This window comes from Mustela putorius, unplaced genomic scaffold (genome assembly GCF_011764305.1).
Source record: "Mustela putorius furo isolate JIRA1106 unplaced genomic scaffold, ASM1176430v1.1 tig00000827_pilon_pilon_pilon, whole genome shotgun sequence".
NCBI lineage: Eukaryota > Metazoa > Chordata > Mammalia > Carnivora > Mustelidae > Mustela > Mustela putorius.
The window spans coordinates 2446122-2473719 of NW_025421489.1; the positions used below are offsets into that span (position 1 = coordinate 2446122).

Genomic DNA, 27598 nt, shown 5'->3' on the forward strand with positions numbered 1-27598 from the left:
AGACAGAAAATATTCAGCCTCAGAGCCTCCCCTGGGGAGGGGAGGGGAAGGAGGTGGAGTGGGAGGAGGTGGATCCAGGGAGGAAGAAGCGAGAAATCCGCCCCCGGGAAACAGCTCGGCGCGGCAGCGGAGCGAGGCACTTCTGTCACTTGGCGATCGCGGGCGCCCGAGCGCGGCCCCGGCCCGGCCCGGCGAGGCGAGGGGAGAGTCCGGCGGCCGCCGCCCCGCCCCACGCCCTCCCGCGGCGGCCGAGAGCCCGGGGCCGGCCGGGGCAGGTCGCGGCGGTGCCTGGGAGCGGCCGGCCGGGGGCGGCGGCCTCGGAGCGCGGCGGCGGGCAGCGCCGGATCGTCCTGCCGCTCGGTGCGGCTCGCGCCGGGCGTGCGAGGCGCGCTGCCTGGGGCCGGGCAGCCCCGAGCGGATCCACTCGCCCCGCTTTCTCCGGTGCGTGTCTGTTTTACTTTCCGCCTTAGCCGAGAGGGCGCAGCGCCCGCGGGCGGGTGGAGAGCCCGGCTCGCCGCGGGCTCCCTCCCTTCCCGCCACCTCGGGCCACCCCGCCCGGCGCTGGCTCGGGGTCGGAGGGAGCCTGCGGCGGGCGCCCGGCGGGGGCGGAGGGGCCGCGCCCGCGTGTGCGGAGCGAGGGAGGGCCGGAGGAAGGAGGGAAGGGCACAAAGGCCGGCGGCGGGCGCCGGGGTCCGGCCGGCCGGCCGTGGAGGAGGGGCGCCTCCCGTCCGCTCATGAATATTAACCGAGCCTGCGGCCTAGCGCGTCCCGGCCCGCGTCCCCGCTCCTGCTCGCCGCCGCGCCTCGGAAGCTGGGCCCGGCGGGCTGGGAAGGGTAAGCCCCTCGTTTTTTGTCCCCCACCCCGGGTCTCCCGACACCTTTTTCAAAAGTGCATATTTGGGCCGCCCTTCCCGGGAGATCGAGATCACCGACCCGCCTCTGGAAGGGGCGGAGGAAATAGTGGTAGGTGGGTGGTGGGTTTTTTTTTTTTTTTCCGTTGCTTTTTTTTTTTTTTTTTTTTTTTTTCCCCTCTCTCTCTTTCCTAGGTGGCCCCAGGGAAAGGGAAAGATGGTGTGTCGACTGGTAGTTTGGGGAGCAGCAAGTAAATAAAAGTTGCCTGGGCTGCGGCTTCATTTCTGTCGCTCCAGAATAATGCCCCGGAGAGGGAGCTGCGCCCGGGTCCCACCCGCGGCCGCGCACGCCTCCCCGCCCAGCCCTGCCGCCGGCCAAGCAAAACAGCCGCCTCCTCGGGGGCAGCCTCGGGGAGCAGGGGCAGGGGTGCGGGCGCCCAGACTCACCCGGCCGGCCAGCGAACGCCGGCGAGCTGGGCTGCCCGCCTCCGGGACTGGCTTTTTGTTTTTATTTGGGGGCCGGGGTGTCGGGGAGCGAGCAGGGTTTTTGAAAAGTAAAACCTCTCCATTTTAATCTCGTGGGGAGAAAACTTCCGTTAAGTGTACGGATCTGGGTGATGCCCAAGAGCCTGGACACTGTCTCTTCTGCCCAGAAAATACATTAATTAAAATACACTTGAAGACGGATTTTTTTTTTTTTTTCCCTGAAGGCTGCACACCAACCAGGCGTGTTTGTCGCAGCCACCGTGCAGTTCTGATGTTTCTCATTCTCTCCCCCTGATTTATAGTTTTCCCCTTTTTTCTTAATGTTTTATCTGGGAGGATTATTTCCTTTTTCCTGCGGGAGGTTTATCCGCAGGGATCGAATAATCTATCCGCGTGTTGGAACCGCGAACTTGGTGTAGACTTGTGGCAAGGCTAAGGTCAGCGTCTGGAGAAAGTTCATGCCCTTTAACTATTCCCTGTTCTAGGAGAGATCTCTTTGGGGAGCTGACGCTCGAGCCTTCGCGACCCGCTCAGATTCCTCTTGGTCTCCGAGGAGCGCTAGGAGGAGGAGGGGGACTGCTTTCTGCAGTTGGCCTCGTTAGCTGCCAAGAGGACCCGTCGTCTTTGTTTTTGGAGTCTCGAGAAATGGACGAAGACGGTGAAGTCAGTTGAAGTCCGAAGAAATCATCAGGGCGTTCTGAAGGGGCTTCATAAACACATTCCATTCCCAGGCACATTACCTGTTTCACCAGCCCTGCACCTCCTCGGAGCCTGGTGTGGATTTCTTCCCTTTTTGGTGTGTGGTGGCATTCCGCCCCCCAATGTGGACTCCAAAGGGTTGGTCCCTTCTATGTAATTTGAAATGAAATGATGGCCACACGTCGGACTGGTCTACCGGAGGGAGATGGTGACAAGCTCAAAGCCTGCGGGTCCCCCACCTGTGAGGTAAGCGCAGGGGCAGCACCTTGGGCCACTGTCTACACTGTCTACAAGGTGTCCTGCGGGAAGAGAGTGGGGGGACAGCGGGGGTCAGCCGCCACGGGCCTCAGGAGAGGCTTTGGGGCCTTTGGGCTGATTTGTGGGAGTGTCCCAGCTTAACCCTAGGGCGGTGTAGTCTTGCACATTTTTGCTTCCAGGAACTTCCAGTGATTTCTTCTGCAAGAAGGGTTTCTTCACTTCGAAATGCCCCATCTTGCCCCACCACCTCCGAGTAGGGAATTCTCCCATTTCAGGTGACTGGGAATCCTGCAAGTGTCTCTGTTTTCCTTCAGTTCCCATCCACCAGTGGTTCCCCAGTTGGGCCGGTTAGGAGATGCCTTTGTGCGTTTTGTGGGTATGTAGCCAAGACTGGCTCTCCGAGGTGGGGAGAGGGCTCCTGGTATGCTCGTTGTAACGGGACTTCAGTCTCACTTTGGCTCTGGTCGGTATTCTGGCTTGCTGTTGGTGCGGATCTCTGCTCTGGGTAGAAAAACAGGTCTTTTCCCGTGGACAGTTGAAGCACAGCCTTGAAAAACAAATTTATAGAGTCTGTAGACTTGTAATTCCAAGTCCCTGAAAAATCGCCTGACATTCCTGTTCTTTTATTTATGCCCTTCCTTTCACTGCTTAGAAGTTCTGTGAGCTGCCCTTGGGGTGTCAGGTGCCTGGCTTTGCCTTTGGACCATCATCTTTGGGAAAGCTCTGAAGATGATATGCCAGGCTTCCTGAAGTTTTTTCCGCAGGCAGGACAGAAATCAGAAAATCCATTGATTTATGACACCCATATGCCCTGTTACCTCTTAAATTCTTTCATCTCTCTCTATTTCTATATATATATTTTTTTCTTTATTTTATATTTCATTCTATAATGACTACATGGTATTTAATTGGTTATTGGTGGTTTCTGTGTAATTTGCTTGCTAAATGTACTGAATATTGTTACTCTTAAAATTTTAAAGTCTGTATTGAGCCGTGTATATTTTTATTGAAGGATTGAATAGATTATAGTAACTTCCCCCAAAGAGGCTTTACTCTCACTATTGTTTTTGTACCTTGTGTTAAATTTTCACTTCATGCCCATCGAAACAAGGTCTAGTTATTGAGTGTGTGAGTTTTGGCGTTTTAATAAAAATGAGTCAAGTGAAATTTTGTTTTTAAAGCATGCAGAGAAACTTGCTTCATGTAGCTCACTTCGTACTGGATTAGGAAGTTTTATGCAGAAAATACAGGGAGGTGGGTACAATGTGCCATTACTGTACAACTCCTTAGTACTATGCGTTTACAGTTAGAATCTGTGTTTTGCTTTTTGACACCTGTAAACACCTGCTTGCAGGTAAAAACGTGATTAAGTATAACACCACAATCCTCTGATCATGGTAAACCATAATAACTCCTTTTGGAAGGCCTACCTGCAACTTGGTGATTGCTTAATGTGTATGGTAGTTACATAATAATATGTGCTGTGGTCCCAAAGCCTCATTTGTCATTGTCTCGTGAATACTTCAATTAGCATGTTATTTGCATTATATTTGCAAAAACTAATGTTATTTGATTTTTTGGGGTGGGGGTCATTTAAGAGGTGTCCTCTAACCAAGAATTTATAATAGATACATCTTGTCCTTAGCTAGAAAGCAGTGTTTCCAGTTGCAAACTTGGCTTATGTTAACACTGACAGTTATGTATTTTTTTTAAGGGCTGTGAAATTTGTTCTCGTTTGGCTGTTACTGCTGGTATAGATGTGTTATTTGTAGTTCGGGAACCGAGAAAACATTATATTGCCTGTATTTTGCTTATTTAAAGATTATACACAGAACTTGAGCTTGATATTAACCTATCATATTGTTTGACTTTTTAAAGAATAGGTAGGTATTTTTTGCTTGTGGGAATAGGAATAAAGGAGCTTAAATGCTTTCAGACAGCATTTTAAAATCTCAGCTTAAGGAGTTGCCTGTTTCATTGTTGTGTATTTAACTCTCATTGATACTTCTGATCACTTTAAGTCTTGTGAATATTTTTTAGTAATAAACGTAGAGTCACTATTGGAATACTTTGGGTCGACACATATTTAAGTCTTCGAACACGGCACTTGATTTCTGTGCTTAATTTTATTAGAAGTATTACATTCTAGAGTCGTATACTGTCATTCTTTAAAAACTTTTAGAAACCAATAGCTGTGATCCTTAATATGTTTTTGAATAGTAAATTTACATGTGTTTTTTGTAACGAAGATATGAGCATGTATGTCTTTTTTTTTAAGATTTTATTTATTTGACAGACACATCACAAGTAGGCAGAGAGGCAGGCAGAGAGAGAGGAGGAAGCAGGCTCCCTGCTGAGCAGAGAGCCAGATGCGGGGCTGGATCCTAGGAACCTGAGATCATGACTTGAACTGAAGGCAGAGGCTTTAACCCACTGAGCCACCCAGGTGCCCCGAGCATGTATGTCTTAATATTCATGTTGCTAATCAGCCAAAAGACTTAACTGTGCATGACTGAAGAAATTGGTATAGTAAATTAATAGGAATCTCTGATTCATGACTTAACCTAGTTAGTTAATTCCACCTTTTCTAAATAAGGGCTACTGCTCTGTTGAAGAACATTCAGAAACTTCTTGTGCATCTTATGTATTAGAATCTAATTGTGTTGGTACGTGAATAAATATGAATAAATAAAAGCATCCCTCCCCGAGGATATATTGAAAGGTTAAAAACCAAACAACTAACAAACAGTCCTCTTCAAATACTGAATTGTGACAGCTCAGTAGAATATATCTTGGGATTATGCAGTAAGGATGGCACAATTCTATTTCATGCAGAGTTATAGACTTTGCATGTCTGCGAATAATCTTTCACTCACTCTGAGCCAGTGAGTGTGTTTTGGTGTGTGTCTGTGTGCAGTCTGGTCTGTGAAGTGTTCCGACATCTCACAGAATCGCTTAATTTAGACCCTGGATCCTTGTTGATGTGATCACCCCTTTCATATCCTATAGTGCTCATCCTTCCGGGATTCAACTTGCCTCTTTTTTTTTTTTTTTTTTTTTTTTTTTTTTTTTTTTTTTTTTTAATCAGAGGTAAAAACTTAGTCCTCAGCTTTTTAGACCACATTATTTTTCCTATTTCTTTGTTTGTTTGTTTTAAGATTTTAAAAATATATTTGACAGAGAGAGCGCACGAGCAGGGGGAACAGCAGAGGGGGCAGGAGAAACAGACCCCCCGCTGAGCAAGGAGCCCTACACAGGGCTGATCCCAGGACCCTGGGATCATGACCCGAGCCAAGGCAGATGCTTAACCGACTGAGCCACCCAGGCACCCCTATTTTTCCTATTTCTGATATTTATTTTACTCTTTATCTGTAGACCATAGTATTGCCCAGTAACAGAATTTTTAGCACTTTTCATTGTCTGTTGTTCAAACAAACATATTTACTGATGCCAATCAGTATTATTTATTGATTATTTCATTTTATGTCTTGCTGCTTCATCTAGACCAAGATTATCCTGGGGTTAAATGTATTATAGCTGATGAAAGATAATCGTTGGTTGATTTTGGAATAGGGTAAATAACACAGCAAGGTATTTTTCAGTGTATGAACTATGAGAATTCATACTTTTGCTCCTCTTTCTGAAATACTGTGCACTTGGCTTTTGTTCCTTCTCAGGCGCTCTCCTGCTCTCTCTCTTTCCTTCTCTGTCTCCCTGGGGTTCTTCTTCTTCTCTGCCCTTTTCCTGTTGGCTTTACCTAGAGCCAGGCTTTTTGCCATTCCTCTGGGCTCTTCTCTTTCTCACTCCCATGGCTTTCCTCTGCGTGCTGGGGCTCCAAATTCACAGCTCAATCCCAGGTTTTATAGTTGATCTCCAGACCTGTGTAGCCTTTTGCCTGTTTTACGCGGTGGTTTTTTTTTTGTTGTGTTTTTGTTTGTTTGTTTGTTTTTTTATTTTTTTGTTTTTTGATCCCCCGCAGGCAGTTCAAACTTGAACAAATTCTACTCTGACCAGCAGCCTTCCCCTCTTGCTTCTTTGAGTGAGTAGCACCGCTGTCCCCTTATCTGTCCCAGTCAGAAACCAGGTTATCATCCTTGACCCTTCTCTCTCCTCATTCCTCCTATCCAAAGTCCTGTGGAGTCCGCATTCCACATCCCGCCACATTCCACATCCCGCCGCCACCAGCCGAGTTCAGCGCTGAGCCGCTGGCCCGGCTTCCTAACAACTTTCCCAGGTGCCCAGCCTTGAGCCTTGTCACCTGCCCGTGCTCTGCCCCTGCTGTAGTCACAGTGCTCCTCCTGAAATCAAAGGCTGATTGTTATGTTCTCCTGTGTAAAAACACCTTTCTGGCTTCCGGTTGCCTTTGGAATAAAGTTCAAAATTCCAAGAAGTCTGCAGAGACAGTCAGTAATCAGGCCCGCCCTTCTCCTGCACGTCCTGTACTGCACGGCTGTCCCTTCCACAGGCCTCTCCACTTCTGCACCTTGCAGATGCTGTTTTCTCCCATTCTTCCTTCCAGCTGCCCCTCCTCCACGCCCCTCCCCTCCATGCCTGATTTTCCTCACCATTCTAGTCTCCAACATCACTTCCTCAGGAAGGCCTTTCCTGACCCTCCAAGACTGGATTAATTGCCCCCACAGTGCTATCCCCAGACACCCTGTACCTTATCAGGAATAGTGCTTGCAAGTGTGTTTAGTAATCCGTATTCCCCCCCTGGCCTGCAGCCCTCAGAAGAACAGGCACCGTGCTTGCTTCTCCTGTGTCTGTCTCATAGTAGGTGCTCAGTAAATAGTGTTGAGTTAATGAATGAATATGTAGGAAGGGCTTTAATTTTTATTCCCCGTTCACTTAGATTCAGTACCCTGTACCGTCTTGGTTATCTCCCTGCCTCCTTGATCGCTCCTTCTCACTTCCCAGTCCCTGGATTTCCTCAACTTTCTGACCTGCTAAATCTTCATATATGTCAGAGTTTGACCCTCTTTTCTCTCTGTGCTGTTTCATGACTTTAAACATCAAGTGTATACTGATAACTCATATTTATACCTATATATTTGTGCGTGTGCTTGTGCGTGTATGTGTGTGTGTACGTGTCTGTGTGTGTGTGCGTGTGTTGTCTCCACCTGTGTGGTCTTCATATCCCTTGAATTCAGATTCCTATATCCACCTGTCCAGTCTGCACTGGAATAGTGATGAGGCATATGGAAAACCGAACTCCTGATTCTCTCCAACTACTGCTGCCCATTTTCGCAGTTTCCTCCTCCTCCCAAGCACTAGCACTCCCTTCCACCTTCCAGGTCAGGCTTCTTGGAGTGATCTTTGCTCTCTCTCCTGCATACCATGCAAATCTGGCTGACTGTCTGGTTGACAGTCTTTCAAGTGCTTGCCAGCCTGGAGCCTGTTCTCCACACAGTGACCAGAGCGGACCTTCTGTAAATCAGAGCACGTCACTCCTTTGCTCACATTCCTCTGATGGCTTCTCATTTCCCCCGGGCTTCAAAGCCAAAGTTCTTACTGGCCTGCAAAGCCCTGGACTATTCGCGCTCCCACCACCTCCCTGATCTCCCCTCCTGCGGCTCTCACTGCCCTTGCTCTGTATGGGCCATTCTGGACTCTTGTGCACACACTGGGCATGGCATTCCCCAGAACCTTCCCGCCACTAGCTGTCCCCTTCACCTGGAGCACTGTCCTCCCTCAGGGGTCCACCGGCCTCACTTCCTCGTCTCCTCTAGGTTTTGCCTTGAGGTCTCCTGAGTGAGGCCTTTGCTGACCATTGAGTTTATTGAACGCGTCTCCCCTACTCCCAGGGCACAACCTGCCCTCTTTCCTTGCTATGGTTTTCTCCCCTGTCACATATTCTCCATGTGACATGCTTATCTATCTGATCTTGCTTATTTGTTCAGGCAGATCATATATCTAAAATATAAGTGTTAAGTGCAGTTCGTTTTGTTAAGTGGTATTTTCTGTGCCTAGAAGAATGCCTAGCCCATTATTGGCAACAAATATTTTTTCCAGTGAGTGAATGAATGAGTGAATCAAAACTGAGAAAAATTCCAAAATGTTATTGAGTTTGTATATGTAAACATCTACATACATCATTGTGTATGTATGTATACATACAATACTTAACTTAGATTGTACAGAAGTGTGTAGGGTATGAATATTTTGTCTTCTAGACCTCCATTTCCATGAGGAGTGCTGTTCACATCTTTGATGCCTTTTTTCTTTGCATCTTTCCTCCCTTTGGGAAACTGGTTACCAAGTAACAGTAACGCAGACAGTGTGCAGCACTCATATATGAAATAATTTGCAGTAAGAGGTGAGATAGTGGTAATTAACACACCAGTGGATGGGGAATCAGGCTGGTGGGGAAACTATAAAAAGATAACATGCCTGTGTTGGTAAAAAAATTTTTTCTTGAAATGAATGGTTTGTATATTAATGTTCGTTATTAAGTATTTTTTAATACCATAAGCATTTCGTTACAAGTTAAAAATGATCACGGCATTGATTATGATAAAATGTTAGCAGTTGTTAATTCTAGATGATGAGAATTTGGGGATTATGCTACTGTATTTTCCTCTTTTTTGCTTAATTCCAAAACTGATAAAAAGAAACCATTTGTAGATTTTTTACGATGGACAATATGTCACTTGTGGAAATCTGGTTTCTAGAAAACCTGCACTGCTTAAAATAATACTTAAGTACTTTATGAAAAGGATACACGCTACTCAAAACAATACTGGAATTTTTTTTTCAAAGTATGTGTTTTTATTCAGGGCAGGCCTAGGATTCATTCTAGGCTCATTGTACCACCACATAATAGAACACTATTATTTAACTTTAAACATGTGTTCCTTTGTATATCTGAGTCTGTATGTCAGAATACCATTGCATGGCAAAAGCTTTATGTTGCAGGTTGGGATTAAAGGTAGAACCTGCCAGAAATTAAAATAGTGCAGTAGCAGTAGCAAGCATGAAGGGACATTTTGGTAGAAGTCCGGGTTTGAATGAATTGAGTGGGACCCTATCACAAGACACAGGCCATCAACAAATGAGGACCCCCAGCTGCAGAAGATTTCTCCAAACGTTGTCAGTGTTCCTTAGCGTTCATTTCTTCCAAGATAAACATTTTGCGAAGTCCTTATTCCTTGGTTCCAAAATCTCTGATCCTTTCTTCCTTTCTTTAGTTTCTACCAGGCTAAATAATTCTAGTACAAAAGTGATATTTCATTTCTTTTGTTCTTTGCCCTGTGAAGGGGCCTGTCATCTTACGATAGTTAACAATATGGTGATTTCAGCATGAGCAACGCGACTGTGGGTAGAGACGCACAGATGCGCCTCCTGAATGCAGCTACTTTCTGTTACAGAAAGACCATATGGGAGGCCCTTGTTTTTCTTTCTGGTTGATGTGATTAGATTAGTAAACCCAAAGGTTATTGGATTTAAAGATTGTCCTATAACTTATCTAATTTTAATTGACCATAAAGAATTAAATATGTTAAATCTTAGGAGCCTTCTATATGTTCTGTTGGTTTGGAGTAGGAAGACATCTTCGTGTGAAATCTTCATTTGGGATTGCTTCCACCAGAATAGTTTTTTAGCTGAAGCTTCATATTCTTAAAAAAAAAAAAAAAAAAAAAGAGAGAGAGTGTTGTGCAAATAGTTTATTTCACAATAAAATCTGGAAGCTGGCCTTTTCTAAGATAATCTGTGACTGAGCGCCTGGGTGGCTCAGTCGTTAAGTGTCTGTCTTTACCTCAGGTCATGATCCCAGGGTCCTGGGACTGAGCCCCGCATAGAGCTCCCTGTTCAGTGGAAAGCCTCCTTCTCCCTCTCCCACTCCCCCTGCCTATGTTCCCTCTCTTGCTGTGTCTCTCTCTGTCAAATAATAAAATCTTTAAACAAAAATAATCTGAGACAAATGGATACGCTGTACTTTGGTTTAAGAAACTGAATGTGATGGAAATTGTTTTTGTAAGTCCTCTTTTTTCTGGTTATCTATTAATATGCAAGGGATCCCATGGTGTAGATTTGTGAATAAGAGAATAGATTGAGAACCCAAATGTGGTATTTCTGAATGCTCACCCACCTTTGGGAAAGTTTGTAGGCAGACCAGAGCAAACTATAATTATCAAAAAATGGCAAGTTGAAGAGTGTATTTGCTTTTCCTTAGTCACACTGGCTGCTCTTGAGTCTTCTGTGTGATCCTGAGTGTGTTTTTGATGCAGAATTGGTTTCTTCTTGCCTTTACCCCTTGTCACGCACCCCCATTCTGGCTCCGCGTCTGGCGGTCATGAGGAGTGCTGTGTGCACCAGCCTGCTTCCCATCCCACAACTTCCTGTTCCTTCTTCAAGCGAGGACAGAGTCTCTTGACTTAACACTCTTGTTCACTGCATTTACCTTTAATACATCTTGACAGAACTTCTTAAGGAAATCAAGATGTTGTTTTTTTCTTAGAATGTGGAGAGCATCCTTAAATATCAGTAGATAAAAAACTGGATTTGTGATTACTTTTCTCCTGGATATGTCTTAGCTACTATGATCTTGGAGATTCATAGGCATGATTTTTTTTTTTTAAACTCAAGATATTTAGGCATCTTTAATCCCCACAAGTTTGCTAATAAGTAAAGATTCTGTATTTTAAAAAACTTGTGTTAGGTTGATCAGTGAGTCCTACTTTTTCCTCTGATTCTGCATATTGGCTTCTGGAAATGTATCTTCCTAGTGAATGTGAAGGGAGGGAAATGCTCTGGACACCCAGTTTATTTATTTATTTATTTATTTATTTATTAAAGATTTTATTTATTTATTTGACAGAGAGAGATCAGGCAGAGAGGCAGGCAGAGAGAGGAGGAAGCAGGCTCCCCGCTGAGCAGAGAGCCCGATGCGGGACTCGATCCCAGGACCCTGAGATCATGACCTGAGCCGAAGGCAGCGGCTTAACCCACTGAGTCACCCAGGCGCCCTGGACACCCAGTTTCAATCAAGCATTTATTGTAATGCTTTTAGGAAGTGTTTTCAATTTACTTTTTTTTTTTCGTTTAATAGTATATTATAGACACCCTTCTCTGCCCACAGGAAGATACATTCAATTGACCTTTGAACAGCGCAGATTTGAACTACGTGGGTCTACTTATATGCGGACATTTTTCGACAAAAACAAGATAGTACTGTAAATGTATTTTCTTTTTCTTATGATTTTGTTAAGAACATTTTTTTTCTCTAGCTAACTTTACTATAAGGATACACTATATGGTACATATAATATACAAAATACGTTTTGTTTATTTTTAAGATTTTGTTTATTTATTTGACAAAGAGAGACACAGCAAGAGAGAGAGCACAGCAGGGAGAGTGGGAGAGGGAAAAGCAGGCCTCCTGACTTAATGCCAGGACCCTGGGCCCATGACCTGAGCCACCCAGGTGGCCCTACAAAATATGTTTTAATTGACTGTTTCTGTCATCAGTAAGGCTTCCAGTCAACAGCAAGTTTTGGGGAGTCAAGAGTATACACAGATTTTCAACTATGTGGGGGTCAGCACCCCTCTGTACATGTGGGTCTCTCTATGTAGATGGATAGTGGATAGATAGATAAAAAGACATATACATGCTTAGACAGACACACATAATATATCTTACCAATTTTGTAAATGGAGGGAAAGAAACTTATAAAGCACTGTACAAAGGTATTTTTTAAGGATTGTAATATGGGAAAGAGGTAAGATTTATTTTGTATGGCTATGAAGAGTAGAGCTAGGATCAGTGGACAAATAGATGAGCCCATTCATTCAGCTCAGTATTCAGAAGAAATAATTTTTTTTTAAAGATTTTATTTATTTATTTGACAGACAGAGATCACAAGTAGGCAGAGAGGCAGGCAGAGAGGGGGGGGCGGAAAGCAGGCCCCCTGCTGAGCAGAGATCCCGATGCAGGGCTTGATCCCAGGACCCTGGGATCATGACCCGAGCCAAAGGCAGAGGCTTTAACCCACTGAGCCACCCAGGCGCCCTGGAAGAAATAATTTTTTAATAGAACGTAGCTGAGATTGAATGTATTCTTTGCAGACAGGATGACCTTCACTTGGGGAATAACAGACAGAATTCCTGAGTTGGTAGGAATTTAAGTCAGGTGAATCTGGGTGATCATTAGACTCACTTGGACAACTTATAAAACCAGAGGTTCTTCTTTCCACCATTAAACTAATGAATTAGAATCCCTGGAAGTAAGACTGAAAAGCTTTAACTTTTAAAAAGATCCCCTGGTGATCTTCCAAGTTTGGGAAAAACAGGACGCAGAGACATTCATAGCTCCTTCCAAAGTCTGAATATTTAATGGTGGCCTGATTTTGGAATTTTTCCGACCAAATTGAAATCAGTGTAAAGAAAACATGCAAAAACATGGAGAGAAAATTTAAATGACTAAGCAAGTGAAAATTTCTAGATTAAAATTGTGATTATTTTCTTCTATTTGTAATCATACATATTTCTACATGTCATTAGTATTCCAAAGTAATATTCTTTTTGGATAAAATAAACTTCGTGTTAAAGAGCACTTTAAAATCCAACAGTTGATATGTATTGCACATTTTTGTGTGTATGTTATACTTCAATCAAAAGTAATATTTTGAAAGTGATATAGCTCTGATTCTGGTCATATTGAAGCTATTGTTCCCTTTTAGGTATGTTATAAAAATAATTTGTTTAGTGTCATTTACAGAAGGGTATAATAATTTCTCTTATGCATCTTATGATCAATTGTATTAACTCTATCAAGAATAGGAAAAGTTATAATGGAGTAAAACATACATACTTACTCTCTCCATATGTTCTCTTTCATATTTATCATTCATATATATCTGTGGTGCTCTTTACTTAAGTATACATCATGAAGGGTTTCAGAAGATACTTTAATGTAAGTAATAATAAACTAATTATCAACTGAAGAATTCTCTCTCCATACTCTTCCTCGTTTAACACCAGCAGCTATTCTGTCTGTCCTTTGAATCAGTCTTGTCTTTCAATCTCGTGGAATGTGAGATGCACGGGATAACACAGTGCAGATAACAATGTAAGCTAATTACAGAGTCCAGCTGCCATTCTGCAAAAGAAGCAGGATTTCTTGAAGTCACTGAAAGTGATGTTGGAGAAGGAGCAAAGTCATTGACAAGATAAGGAGGATCTGGCATAGCGAGACCAGTAAGCAAATGAAGAAGGCATAACCAAGGTTGATAGGCATCTCGGAAGAGGATGATTTGAATTCAAAGGATTTAAGAGAGGCCTTTGAGAAAACTGATACCCTTGAATGTGAGGGCATATATGCGATATTTCTTGTCTTCTAGGAAGTGATGTTTAAGTTTAGAACCCCATGCTTGAATCTCTGTGTGCCAAGAGACACTAAAAGATGGGCATGAATATATCAATAGAAGAAAGAATGGCAGTGGTGAATGGATTTCTCTTTTGCTTTTTTTCCTAGGCAGAGACACTGTCTCTGAGAGTTAATAGGAAATCCCAGCTTCCCAAGTTGACTTAGATATAAAACTCTTTAAACCACAGTCCAACATTGCTTCTTCAAAAGTCCTTCTGTTATAGTAGTTGTTAGATACCCACGTATTTTAGAGTTCTGGATATTGTCCATGCTTTGGTTTTTTTAAAAAAGGTATGATTGAGGGGCAGCTGGGTGATTCAGTGGATTAAGCCTCCGCCTTCACCTCACGTCATGATCTCAGGGTCCTGGGATCCAGCCCCGCATCGTGCTTTTTGCTCAGTGGGGAGTCTGCTTCCCCCCCCCCTCTCTGCCTGCCTCTTTGCCTACTTGTGATCTCAATCTCTCTCTCAAATAAATAATAAAATCTTAAAAAAAAAAAAGGTATGATTGATAGGTAAAAAGCGTACATATTTAACGTGTACAACTCAGTGAGTTTGGGGATAAGTATACACCATGGAACCATTCCCTTCATGAAGGCCGTAATTGTTATTGCTATTTGTGTGGTGTGTGTGTGTGTGTGTGTGTGTGTGTGTGAAGAACTCTTAAAATAAGATCTACCCTCTGAGCAAATTTTAAGTATGTGATATAGTATTGTTAGGTATAAGCTCTAAGCTCTATAGTAGGTCTCCAGAATCTTGCATAAGTGAAACTTTGTACCCTTTGACAGTCAATTCTCCATTTCCCCTTCTCTCTAGCCCCTCACAATATACTCTCTTCTGTGAGTCTATTTCAGATTACGTATATAACTGAGATCATATAGTATTTATCTACTTTTCCATGACTCACTTATTTCACTTAGCATAATATCCTCCAGGTTCCTTCATGTTGTCACAAATGGCAGGATTTCCTTATTTTTAGGTTTGAATAATATTATCTTCGAGATCTTGATTTCAGTTCTTTTGGATAAGTACCCAGAAGTGGGATTGTGGGATCATAGGATAGTTCTATTTTTAATTTTTTGAGGAGCCCTGATATAATGACCGTACCAATTTACATTCTCACCGGCGGTATGCCAGATTCTCTCTTTTCCACATTTTCACTAACACTTACCATTTGCTTTTTTTTTTTTTTCTTTTTTTGCAGTAATAGCTATTCTAACAGGATGAGGTAGTATCTTACTGTGGTTTGGGTTTGCATTTTCCTGATGATTAGTGAGGTTCAAAACCCTTTACGTACTTATTGGCTATTTGTATGTCTTTGTAGAAATGTGTGCTCAGGTCCTTTGCCCATTTTTAAATTGATACACTTTTTTATTTTGTTTTGTTTTTTTAGCTGCCTTCATTTCTGACTCTCACTAGTTTTGGATACCTAAAGCACCAACGATGCCTCAGCAAAATGTGCAGTTGATTCAAAATTATACTAGTGGGCACACTCTAGACTTAGTGGGAGGGACTAGGTACAGTTGAAGTCTTCCTTGGGGTGATATGAGCCGAACTAGAATCCCTAGTTGGAGATACTGACGGAACTTCATATCATAATCATAGTTTATGGTTACTAGAACTGCATCTGCTCTAGACGAGAGATGGTGCAAATTCTCTTCAGTTTAGGTGAGGAATTTGGAAGAAGAATCATTTTTCCCTGCTTAATCCTTAGCTTCTGTCATCATTCTTGGCTGTCTTTTTATTTGATCATAATCTTGAATCAAACTCTTACTTTGAACTGGTTACTGGTTACTGAAACATTGTGTTTGGATTAAGGGCGATCTCTAGGAAGAAGGTAGGCAGATATTTAAGGCTCTGAAATTTTCATATATATATTCAGGATGCATAAGGATACCAAAAACATAACTTAGAAAGTGAATACTACTTGATTTTGCCAAACTGTGGTGAAATGTTTAGCATATTCTTGACAGTATGTCTTTTCTAGTGGCTTTGAATTGACAGCAGACCAGAGAGCGACTCTATGTCGGTCTCTGAAAAGGATTTCAAACTTGAGAAATCAGTTTGTGTGATAAAGAGGGAAAACCTAAAATGCCAATATCAGGAGTCAAAGAGGGGGCATCATTCAGAGCCTGCAGACATTAAAAAGATAAAAGGGGACTACTATGAACAACCTTATGTCTATGACTTTGACAATTTAAATGAAATGAGCAGATTCTGTGTAGGGGTTCTGTACCCATTCAGATTTGTTTGTGTACATAGGGGGAGTGGGTTCCCAAACCAAGCTGTTCTCCAACACCAGCCGGGTATCCTACAATTCAACTCAATTCTGACACTGGCTACCTGGAGACACCATAGCATCAGATTCCACAGGTGAAGGGCTCAGTCCTGTAAGACTGCCTCTTCACCCTTTTAGCCACCAATTGGAAATCCAGCTTTGTTGCCTGACCCACCAGCTGTAGAAGGCTGTAGATTGGAGGTTCCAACCACCCCCTCCTTGGGTTCAATTAATTCGGTAGAGTGACTCACAGAACTCAGAGAAACATATTACTGACTAGATCACTTCTTTAGCAGTAAAGAATATGACTCAGGAACAGCCAGGTGGGAGAGATGCATGGGGCAGGGTATGGGGAAATGTGTAGAGCTTCCATGTGCTCTCCAGGCACTCCGCTCTCCCCAGATCATTTGGGTTCAGCAACCTGGAAACTTGTGAACTCCATCCTTTGGGATTTTTATGGAGGCTCCATTACATGTGCATAATTGATTACATGATTAGCCATTGGCGAATGATTTTGGACTCCAGCCCTTTTCTCCTCCCTGAGGTCAGAGGTGTGGGATTGAAAATTCCAACTCTTTAATCACAGGTTTGGTTCTCTTGGCAACCAGTCCCCCTCCCATCCTTAGGTGCGATCCAAAAGTCACCTCATTAACACAACAAAAGACACCTTTGTTACTCTTACCACTTAGGAAATTCCAAGCGTTTTAGGAGCTCTGTGCCTGCAATAGAGATGAAGACGAAATTCGTATTTCTTCCTGTAAATCACAGTATTACACCTTGAGAGATACAAATTACCAAAACTGCCACAGGAGAAATAAGAAAGTCTGATTAGGGCCATATACGTTAAGGAAATTGAATTTGTAATTAAAAACTGCCCCACAAAGAAGACTCTGGATCTGGATGGCTGCACTGGCATATTCTATAAGGTGTTTGTGGAAGAAATCATACCAATTCCATCCAAACTCAAAAAACAAGGTGGAGGGAGCACTTATCATCTCCTTTTTATGAGGTCAGTGTAAGCCTGGTAATTACTAGACAAGAACATTATAAGGAAAGGAATTTAGACCATTAACCCACAAGGTTGTAGATACAAAAATTCTTAAAAAAATGTTAGCGAGTTAAATCTATCAATATGTGAAAAGGATAATAATGTCACGATTAAGTTGGAGTTATCGCAAAACAAAAGACTGTCATTTTAATATATTAATAAGTAACATATTTAATAGTTTAACAAGCTACAATAAAGGAGAAAATTCACATGCTCATCCTCTCTGGAGATGCAGAAAAAGCATTTGACGAAATATAAGACTCTCTCATCATAAAATCTCTCAGAAAACTGGAACTATAAATAAATTTACCCAATTTGATAAGGGAGTTCTGTGAAGAATATTGAATACTTTACTAGTAAGGTCAGGAACAGGGTAGGATGTCTGCTCTCAGTACCTCTCTGTTCAACAGTATTATTGAGTTTCTACTTAGTGCAATCAATCATGAAAAATAAATAAAAAGAAGGAAGGGAAAAGGGAAGGAAGAAGCAAAACTCTTTATTTGCAGACAATGTGATTCTGCACATACAACATTGTAAGGGATCTACCAGAAATACTTCCTAGAACTAGTGGATTTTTCACGGTCATAAGATACACGGATACAAGGATACTGTTCAAAAGTCAGTGTATTTCTATATATTAAACAACTGAGAAATGAAATAAAAACAATAGCCTTATTATTTTAATGTCCTGAAGACAACGTAAAGAAATGGAGAGATATACTATGTTTATTGGATTGGAAGACTCAGTATTATTAAGATGTGACTTAGCCACAAATTGCTGTAAAAATCCAACTCAATTCCAGCAAAGTTTAGCAAATTTTTTATTAGAAATAGACAAGCTAATTCTAAAATTTATTTGGAAATACAAAGGACACAGAGTGACTGAAATAGTTTTGAAAAAAGATTAGTTTTATGTTCTTCATATTACTATTTTATAAATACTTACTTAAAACTACAAAAATCAAGACGGTATAGAATTGGTTTAATGATAGATCTGTATAATAGTGGAAGGCAGTGGCGAGTTGGGAGACCCACGCAAACATGACCATCTGAATGCAGCGGAGTGATTTTTGAATGTTGTGCAAGCAAGAAGATATTCATATGGACAAAAGTGAACTTTATCTTTACCTTACATCACACAGAAAATTAACCCCAATTAGATCACTGACATACATGTAAAAGCTAAGACAGTAAAACTTCTAGTCAGGAACAATATATATATATATATGACTTTGGGGGTGAACAAAGAGTTCTTGGATAGGACACAAAAAGCACTAACCAGAAAAAACAAAACAATAAATTGGATTTCATCAAAATTAAAACTCGTGCTCTTTGAAAAACACCATTTAGAAAATGAAAAGTAAAGCCACAGATGGGGAGAAATATTTGTAAAAGATGTATCTGATTGAGGACCTGCTTCCAGACAACACAGCTTTTAAAATGGGCAAAAGTTGAACTACATAAAAGAAGATGCATGAATTGTGTATCAGCGCATGAAAAAGAAGTTCAATAGCTATTGAATAGCTATTGAAAAAATGCAAATTAAAGCTACAATGAGCTGCCACTGTACTCCCATTAGAATAGCTAAAATTAAGAAGAGTAAAAATACAAAGTGTTATTGGGTCTGTGGGGCAACTGAACTCAAACATTGCTGAGAGGGATGTAAAGTGACTTAGATACTTAGCACAATATTTTGGCAGTTTTCAGAAGTGAAGCACACGTTTATCATGTGGCCCACTCCTAGGTATTTACTCAAGGGAATTAAAAACAATGTCCACAAAAAGACGTACATGAATGTTCATAACAGCTCTATTCATAGTATTCCCAAATTTGAAACCGCCCCAAATCCATCAACACACATTATGGTATATCCTTGTAATGGAATACTACTCAGAAGTTTAAAAAGAACAAACTGTTGATATACTCAGCACCACGAATGAATCTCAAAATGCTAAGAAAAAAGAAGCCAGAGTTGGAAGAGTACATGGTTCTGCTTTACATAAAAATTTTGGAGCTGAGTAAACTCATCTACAGTGAGAGCAGACCAGTGGTTGCCTGGAGTTGGGAGGGCTTTGGTTGAAAGAAGCATTAAGGTAGTTGGGGAGATGAAAGTGTTCTTGATGGTATCGTGGCTGTGGTTCTGTGGATGTGTACAGTGGCCAGAATTCACTGAACTGTACATTTCAAAGGAGTGGACTTTCTTGTGTATACATGAAACTTCATTAAAATTTATTTGAAAGAACCAGTTTGGCGACACCGCATTTTGGTGAGGGTGTGGAGCAGCAACTGGACCTTCGATACATTCCTGATGGGAGTGTAAAATGGGACAGTATTTTTAAAAACCTTTTGGCATTTTCTTAAAAAGTTCACCATATACCTACTTTATGATCTAGCATTTTCATTCCTACGTAATTACCCCTAAGGGAAGTAAAACACATGTTCACACAAAAGACTTGCTCAGGAATGTTCATAACAGCCTTATTCATGATGGCTCCAAACCAGAAACAACTCAGTGTCTATTAATAGGAAAACAGATTTTTTTTTAAGTTGTTTTTTTTTTTTTTTAAAGATTTTATTTATTTCTTTGACAGAGAGAGATCACAAGCAGGCAAGAGGCAGGCAGAGAGAGAGAGGAAGGGAAGCAGGCTCCCTGCTGAGCAGAGAGCCAGATGTGGGACTCAACCCCATGACCCTGAGATCATGACCTGAGCCGAAGGCAGCGGCTTAACCCACTGAGCCACCCAGGCGCCCCGAAAACAGATTTTTATATATTCCTACTGTGGAATACTTTTTGACAATACGAAGCAGAAGACTATGTGTACATGTAGCTATATGGGTGAATATCAGTATCAGTATAATAAGTAGCAAGATGGATGAATATTGCCCCTTGCAGGTAAGGGAGGAGACTTCCAGAATGACTAGGAGGACACACAAGAAACTTCCTAGGGGTAATGGAAATGATCTGTCTTTTGAGGTTGGGGTGAATTACTTAGATACAGGCATGTGTAACATATCCTGAACTGTATACTTAAGAGCTATGATTTATAAATGTTAAATACTGTGTGTATTTATGCTTCAATTAAAAGATATGGAAAATAACAATTACAGATACAAACCACTGCTGACTTGAGTAGCCCATGTACTAAATTGGAACAACACAGAGAAGATTAGCATGGCCCCTGCTCAAAGATGACAGATATTTGTGAAGTGATCCATATTTCTTTAAAGTGCAAAACAAGGGGAAAAAATACAATGAGAAGTTAATAGACAAAACGAAAGAGGCGCCTTTTAAGCCTCTGCCTTTGGCTCGGGTTATGATCTCAGGGTCCTGGGATCAAGCCCTGCATTGGGCTCCCTGCTCAGTGGGGAGCTTGCTTCCTTCCCCCTCTCTTTCTCTGCCTACTTGTGGTCTCTGTCTGTCAAATAAATAAATAAAATCTTAAAAAAAAAATAGACAAAACTAAAAATAATGGCTAAGACATTTAACACCTTGCTCACTACTGGAATATTAGTTCTGTCTTCTCTGACTCTCAAATCCTTCAACTATATATATATATTTAAAGATTTTATTTATTTACTTGAGAGAGAGAGCACACGAGCAGGGGGCAGGGGCAGAGGGAGGGGGGAAGCTGACTCCGGCTGAGCGGGGAGTCCCCTCCGGGCTTGATCCCAGTATCCAGAGATCATGACCTGAGCCAAAGGCAGACACTTAACCAACTGAGCCACCCATGTGCCTCCTCTCACTCTATTTTTTAGAAAGAAGGAATTCAAAATACTTTTAGCTTCTGTGATTTCTAAGATCTAATTTCAAAGCTCTTTTTGAGAACAGTCAGGGAGAGAGTTGCTGTACCTTTCAGAAAGTTGACTTCTTAAAGCTCTAATATCATATCATGTTGGATCGTATCATTGGACTTCTCTTACCCTCCTAAATAGTTTGGCAAAATTCTTAAGTTTTGTTTTTCAATAGAGAACATTTTTAATTTGTTTTCCTTCATTGAAGGTAACACTGAAAACTTACAAATAATTGAATATGAAAAATAATTGAAAAATTACATGTCCTAGAGATTTTAAGTTACAAAACGTTGATACGTCTTGGGTTTAATGAGACTGAAATACAAATATTAGGCAATTTAATTTTATCTAAACCTTTGATTTCTTTTGGAAGCCTACCTAATGAGTAAACTTCTCTGAATACAGTTTGTTTAAAAAAAAAAAAGGTAGTTGATTCATTTGCTTATGAAGGTACTATACTTAATTACTATAATATTAGATTTTTATGTAGGTAAAAGCCCATGTTGTAACATTTCCCTTGGTTATGACAAGTAATTATATTTTTTATTGGTTCAGAAATTCTTGATTAACTTTTTTTTATTGTGGTAAAATACACATAAAATAAAACCATTTTAACCATTTTTAATGTACAATTAAGTGTATTAAGTACATTCACAGTGTTGTGTAATGATTATCACTGTCTGTTTCCAGAACATTTTCATCATTCTAAACAGAAACATTTTACTCAATGAGTTATAACTCCCCATCCCCCTAACCTCTAGTAGTCTCTATACTTTTTTTTTTTTTTTTTTTAGATTTTATTTATTTATTGGAGAGAGAAACACACAGCAAGAGAGGGAAAGCAAGAAGGGGGAGTGGGAGAGGGAAAAGCAGGCCTCCTGCTGAGCTGAGCAGGGAGCCCGATGCGGGGCTCCATCCCAGAGCCCTGGGATCATGACCTGAGCTGAAGGCAGACGCTTAACGACTGGGCCACCCAAGCACCCCTTATTCTACTTTTAATATGCATTTACCTGCACTGGATAACTGGTATAAGTGGAATCATTACAATAAGTGCCCTGTTGTGCTTGGCCTGTTTCACTTAGCTTGAAGTTTTCGAGGTTCACCTGTTATAGAATGTATCCGAACTCCATTCCTTTTTATGGCTGAGTAATGTTCTTTTGTATGTACATACTATAGTTTCTTATCCACTCATCTGTTGATGTATACTTGGGTTGTTTTTGCCTTGACTAAAGTGAATAATGCTGCTATAAATATACTATCTAAGTTTCTGTTTGAGTTCCCATTTTTTAATCCTTTCAATTATTGCTGGGTCATATGGTAATTCTATATTTAATATTTTGGGGAACTGCCCAACTGTTTTCCACAGAGGCTTACTCTTTTCTATGTCTACTAGCAGTGTATGAGCACTTCAGTTTCTCTACATCTTCACCAGTATTTCTTATTTTCCATTTAAAAATCACTTTAAAAATTATAGCCAGCTGGTGTATGAGTGAAGTATTACCTTGTTGTGGTTTTTGGTTTGCATTTCCATAATGACTGATGATGAACATTTTTTCATGTGCTTGTTGGCCATTTCTCTTGTTTACAAAATGTTTATTCTAGGCCTTTGCGCATCTTTAAATTGGGTATTTTGTTGTTCTCGTTAACTTATAGGCGGTTTTTATATATTCTGGATATCAGCCCTTTATCAGATACATGATTTACAAGTATTTTCTCCCCTTTTGCATGTTTTCTTTGCACTTTCTTTTTTTTAAAGATTTTGTTTATTTGTTTGACAGAGAGAGATCACAAGCAAGTAGAGAGGCAGGCAGAGAGAGAGGGGGAAGCAGGCTCCCTGCTGAGCAGAGAGCCCGATGCGGGCCTCGATCCCTGGACCCTGAGATCATGACCTGAGCTGAAGGCAGCGGCTTAACACACTGAGCCACCCAGGCGTCCCTTCTTTGCACTTTCTTGATAGTGTCCTCTACTGCATAAAACTTTTAATTTTTATGAAACCCAGTTTTTCTTTCTCTTTTGCTGCCTGTGCTTTTAACATCAGAAGTAAGAAATGGTTGCCAATTCCAAGGTTATGAAGATTTTTCCACAGTGTAATGAAGAGTTTTATAGTCTTAGTTCTTAAGTTCTAGTTTTTATAGCTCTTAGTTCTTAGTCTTAGTCTTAGTCTAAGTTCTTAAAAGATCTTAAAGTAGATCTTTGATTCATTTTGGGCCAGCTCTTCTATATAGTGTATGGTAAGGTCTGATTTCATTCTTGTGGGTATCTGGTATTCTCAGCACCATTTGTTTGAAAAACTATCCTTTCCCCATTGATTGGTCCTGGCATTTGAAAATCAATTGACCACATAGGTGAGAATTTATTTCTGGGCTCCCTCATCTATTCCGTTGGTCCACAGGTCTGTACTATACCACAGTGTGGCAGTAACACACTGTTTTGATTACTGTAGTTTTGTAGTAAGTTTTGAAAGTGGGGAGTGTGAGTCTTTAACTTTGTTACTGTTGTTTTGTCATTGTTTTCTTTTTTTTTTTTTTTAACATTACTCAGTGCTCATCATGAAAAGTGTACTCTTTAATCCCCATCATTTTTAAAAATTAATCAATTAATTTAAGAGAGAGACAGAGTGAGCACAGATGGGGGGAAGAGCAGAGGGAGAGAGAATCCAAAGCAGATTGCACTGAGCGTGGTGGTCCTTGCCAATGAGCTTGATTCCATGACCACAAGTGAGCTGAAACCAAGAGTCAGACGCTTAACCGACTGAGCCACCCAGGTATCCATAGTTTTGCTTTTATTTCTCTTGAGACTTTTCTAGAAAAACTTTGTTATGGCCAATGTCAGAGAAATTACTACCTGTGCTCCCTTAGGATTTTTATGGTTTCAGGTCTCACATTTAGGTCTTTAATTAATTTTGAGTTTATTTCTGTGTGTGGTATAAGAAAGTGGTTCAGTTTCACTCTTTCGTGGGTAGCTGTCCAGTTTTCCCAGCACCATTTGTTGAAGAGACTTTTTCCCATCGCATGATTTTTATGGTGGTGGTTTTGCTTTTCTCCAGATAATACTAACAGGCAAGGTCAGGAGAAAGTGAATTTGTTTCTATGAGATTCACGTGAATATTTCTAGAAGACTTTGTTTGCCAGAGGGTCTCAAACCTCTAGTAGGAAAAGAGGCTAATTGGATTTTTTGGTTTTAAAGCAAAAATATAGACCATCAGAATAGATTCCTAATAGCTGGAAATAAAACAGTAATTAATTAAGTTTATGCAGAGGGTGCTATGATTGTTAAAGAGCCATATAGTTTATACTTGCTTTTGCCTAAAAATATGTAAATCAGAGAAAAATTAACTTGTAACGCTTTGATTTTTAGCATGCAATATTTATTAGTCTCCAGTTTTGAGTGTCACAGTCTTTTAATATTCTTTATTCCTGTTGCACTTTAGGTATTTATACTGTTGACTTTGACTAGCCTGTTATTTAATCTTAATATACTTTTGGTAAATGCTAGGCTGTAATGTCTGTTTCCTGGAAACATAGAGTGAGAGAAACCAATTTTAGATAACTTTTTAGGGTCTTAAGAGAGAACACTGAACCCTTATTAAGTATTCTAAAATTTCTGTGTACCTCATTTAATCCTGACAGCCACTCTCTATCATATAGTAAAAAGAAATGTTTTCCTGAAGAAAAAGTTCACTTAAAGCTGAATGACTGTGGCAGGATTTAGAGTACATACACTTCTTCCACATAATGTCTTACTGTCCAACCTGGAAAATTGACTCAAAGCAGATGGCAGATCCATTGTCCCTTAAATATATTTGTGACGGAAGTGTTTTCATGTCTGTTCATGTCCATTTTGCCTGAAATGCCTTTCTCATGTCTTGTCATTCATGTAAATCCCACACTTCCTTTAAAATTTGGCTCAGGTTTACCTGCTTATAAAGCTTTCTCTGACCTTAGTGACCCGATGTGAAAAAGATGTTCCCACTGCAGGGTCGATGGTCTTGCGTTCTGTGGTCTTCCCTGTTCTTTTTCCCTCTTGGATTCCTGTTGTCTCGTTATCCGTATTTCCGGTGCTGTTTATGCAGATCTGTAATCTATTATCCAAAATTCTTGGTTTTTTCAGAATTCACAAGTCTTCAGATTTTAGAGATGTAAGGTAATGCCGGTTCTGGGACATCACCTAACTCTCAGTAATTTCTGCTGAAAATGTATGAATATTTATCCTCTGGGGAATAAAGAAAAGCTTAGAGCTTTGTATCAGCTCAGAGCAGGACAGGTTTTGCCCATGAATGAGTTACCAAAAAAAGTTTTGATTTTCAGGAATGTTTGAATTTCAGAAGTGTCAATATGGGATTATAAATGGGTATTAACTAGTTTTTTAGGAGTGTAAACTCTATGTTGGGAAAGGAGTTCCACCTCCTTTCAGAGGCGGCCTGTGTGTGTATATACGTATTTATGTACCTATCTGCCTATCCCTCTGGTATCATAGCTGGTACATGCAAACATGCGCCAGAGGTTTCGCATCTTAGAGCAGCTCCAGTTGTCCCATTTTTGACCAGTGGTAGCCTCTTCAGGTTTCCAACTGAGTCCTTTAAACATGAACCTGATTGTCTTTTGTCCTTACTGTCGAATGGGTTGTTCTAGTTCATCTTTTTTGTGTACATTTCCCACCCAGGACCTAGACTCCGCCGTTTCTCTTGTAGCGGGGAATGGTTAGTTCGAGATCACTTGTGGATGTTAGGGATGTTTCTTGCCCCTGGGTTGCTGTTGTTTATGGTCCTTTTATATGAACTTTTGGATTTTGAAATAACTTTAGACACAGAAAAGTTGCAATATAAAATAGAGCTGCCTTATGTTCTTCACCCAAATTTCTTTAACATACATCTTAAGTAACCATAGGACGGTTATCAAAACCAGGAAATTTGGGGTGCCTATGTGGCTCAGTGCGTTAAAGCCTCTGCCTTCGGCTCAGGTCATGATCCCAGGATCCTGGGATCGAGCCCCACATCGGGCTCTTTGCTCAGTGGGGAACCTGCTCCCCCCCCCACCCGCCTGCCTCTCCACCTACTTGTGATCTCTGTCCAATAAATAAAGTAAAATCTTTAAAAAAAAATTTAAAAAAAAAGGGAAGAAAAGCAGTCATTCTTTAAAAAAAAAACAACAGGAAATTAGGACTGCTACAATATTATTGTTATACACTGTGTTTAGGAATGATGTATGAAAAGCTTGATTACAGGAATGATTTAATAAAAGGTTGATTATAGTTGGGCCTTGAGCCTCTGGGTCTTATTTATTTATTTATTTATTTATGTGCATCTGGGCAGTGGTTCTTAACTAGTAAGGTCTATCACTCACCTGGGAGCTTTTGAACACCAGATGCCTGAAACATTTCCTTTCCCTCTCCCAGAATTTTTCAGAATCTCAAGATGGGCATAGAGTAGATGGTGTCAGTGTAGGTTTTGGGGGATTTTGCTAGAATCCTGCCTGCTTCAGCAGCTTAATAGGATCATTGAGGAAGGATGCAAATTGCGTTTTCGCTCACAATTGATAATAATGATGACCCTTTGCTTCCCAGGATAAAAGTTAATCTATCTTAAAATGATTCCCATGTGGTATTTCTAGTTCCAGAGATTCCTAATATGCTTAGAGTTGTCCTTCCACACTTACTGACTCACTCACAAAATACTTACTACGTACCTGCAAAGTGCCAGAAATGAAGATATACCAGTGAGAAAGTACAGAAGTGGTCTGGTCTCCGCCTTCATGGATATACATGAATAATGAGAAGGTCAAAGAATTGAACACATAATTTTAGTGCAATTCATGCAATGAATATTGTTGTAGGAGAAGAGCAGGGAGCTATGAACAGAGCAGCCAGACTTCACCTAGTGCAGGGCTTAGGGCAAGTCCTCCTGGGAAGATTGTGTTGAGCTAAGTCAAGTAGGAGTTAACTAGGTAAAAAGAAGAATCTTCTGGCAGAGGGAGCAACCTTGCTATCCGGTTATGCCGAGTGGAGGCAGCTAGGGAGAATTTCCAGTATCTTACTGGAGAAAAACTTACCAGACCAAGGAAGGAAAAAATATAGGCATGAGCAACAGCCTGTATTGAATCTTTTCAAGGCATTCAGGTTTCCACAGGCATACCATCTCTCATTTTTCCTCCTATGTCATCGGTCTGTATATCATCTAAGCTACATAATAGCAGTAACACAAATAAAACTGACATAAAAGACATTTGCAAAAATAAGCTGGTGTGTCAAGTGTGGGTCTTATTCGGTGGGAGCAGAAATAAGTGACTAGGGACTGTCTTCCCAAACATAGAAGAGTAGAGCTTGCCATGGGCTTAGCCAGTTTTCCTGCAACAGGAATTGAGAATTTTGGTTTGTCTGGCAGGTCACTGAGGCAGAGGTCAGCTAAGCCAATGTCTACTGTAATTATAGTTCGGGAAATAGATGAGCTCATTGGGAGCGATGAGAGGAGAGGGCCAAAGTCAGAACCTTAGGGACTACCAGCAATTAAGGGAAAGCTAGAAGAAGAAGGACAAGCTAAAGGTTTCAAAGAACTAGTTAAAAACAAGCGTTCCAGGAGCCTTTGAATCTCATTGTCATGCTTAGACTCTGCGCAGTCCTGCAGATTTGTTTTTTATTTAGCCTGGCTTTTCCCAAACTTATTTCACATTGAAAAACTTCTTTTTCACTCAACTCTTTCATATTCTGTATCGTATAGAACAAGTCGGAACATTATTTGGGCAACATGGCTGCAGGCAGACCGGGCAAGGAAGGTATTTAGGCGGGGTAGCCGCAGGATTAGTCTGTAGTTTCAGAGATTCTTTTGGT

The 27598-nt window shown here is 41.1% G+C and overlaps 1 protein-coding gene and 1 non-coding gene across 2 annotated transcripts in view; both read left to right on the forward strand.

The window, feature by feature from the left end:
* The first annotated feature begins 303 nt into the window (after window positions 1-303).
* ARHGAP21 (Rho GTPase activating protein 21) overlaps window positions 304-27598 on the forward strand; it is a 137444-nt gene continuing 110149 nt past the window's right edge. The window contains 2 exon segments of the mRNA XM_045084969.1: window positions 304-441; window positions 1823-2282. Of these exon segments, the coding sequence (XP_044940904.1) occupies window positions 2205-2282 (78 nt within the window). The 5' untranslated portion in view covers window positions 304-441; window positions 1823-2204.
* On the forward strand, window positions 20105-20206 carry LOC123393352. The gene has a single exon (XR_006608115.1). It is a non-coding gene; the product is annotated as a U6 spliceosomal RNA (small nuclear RNA).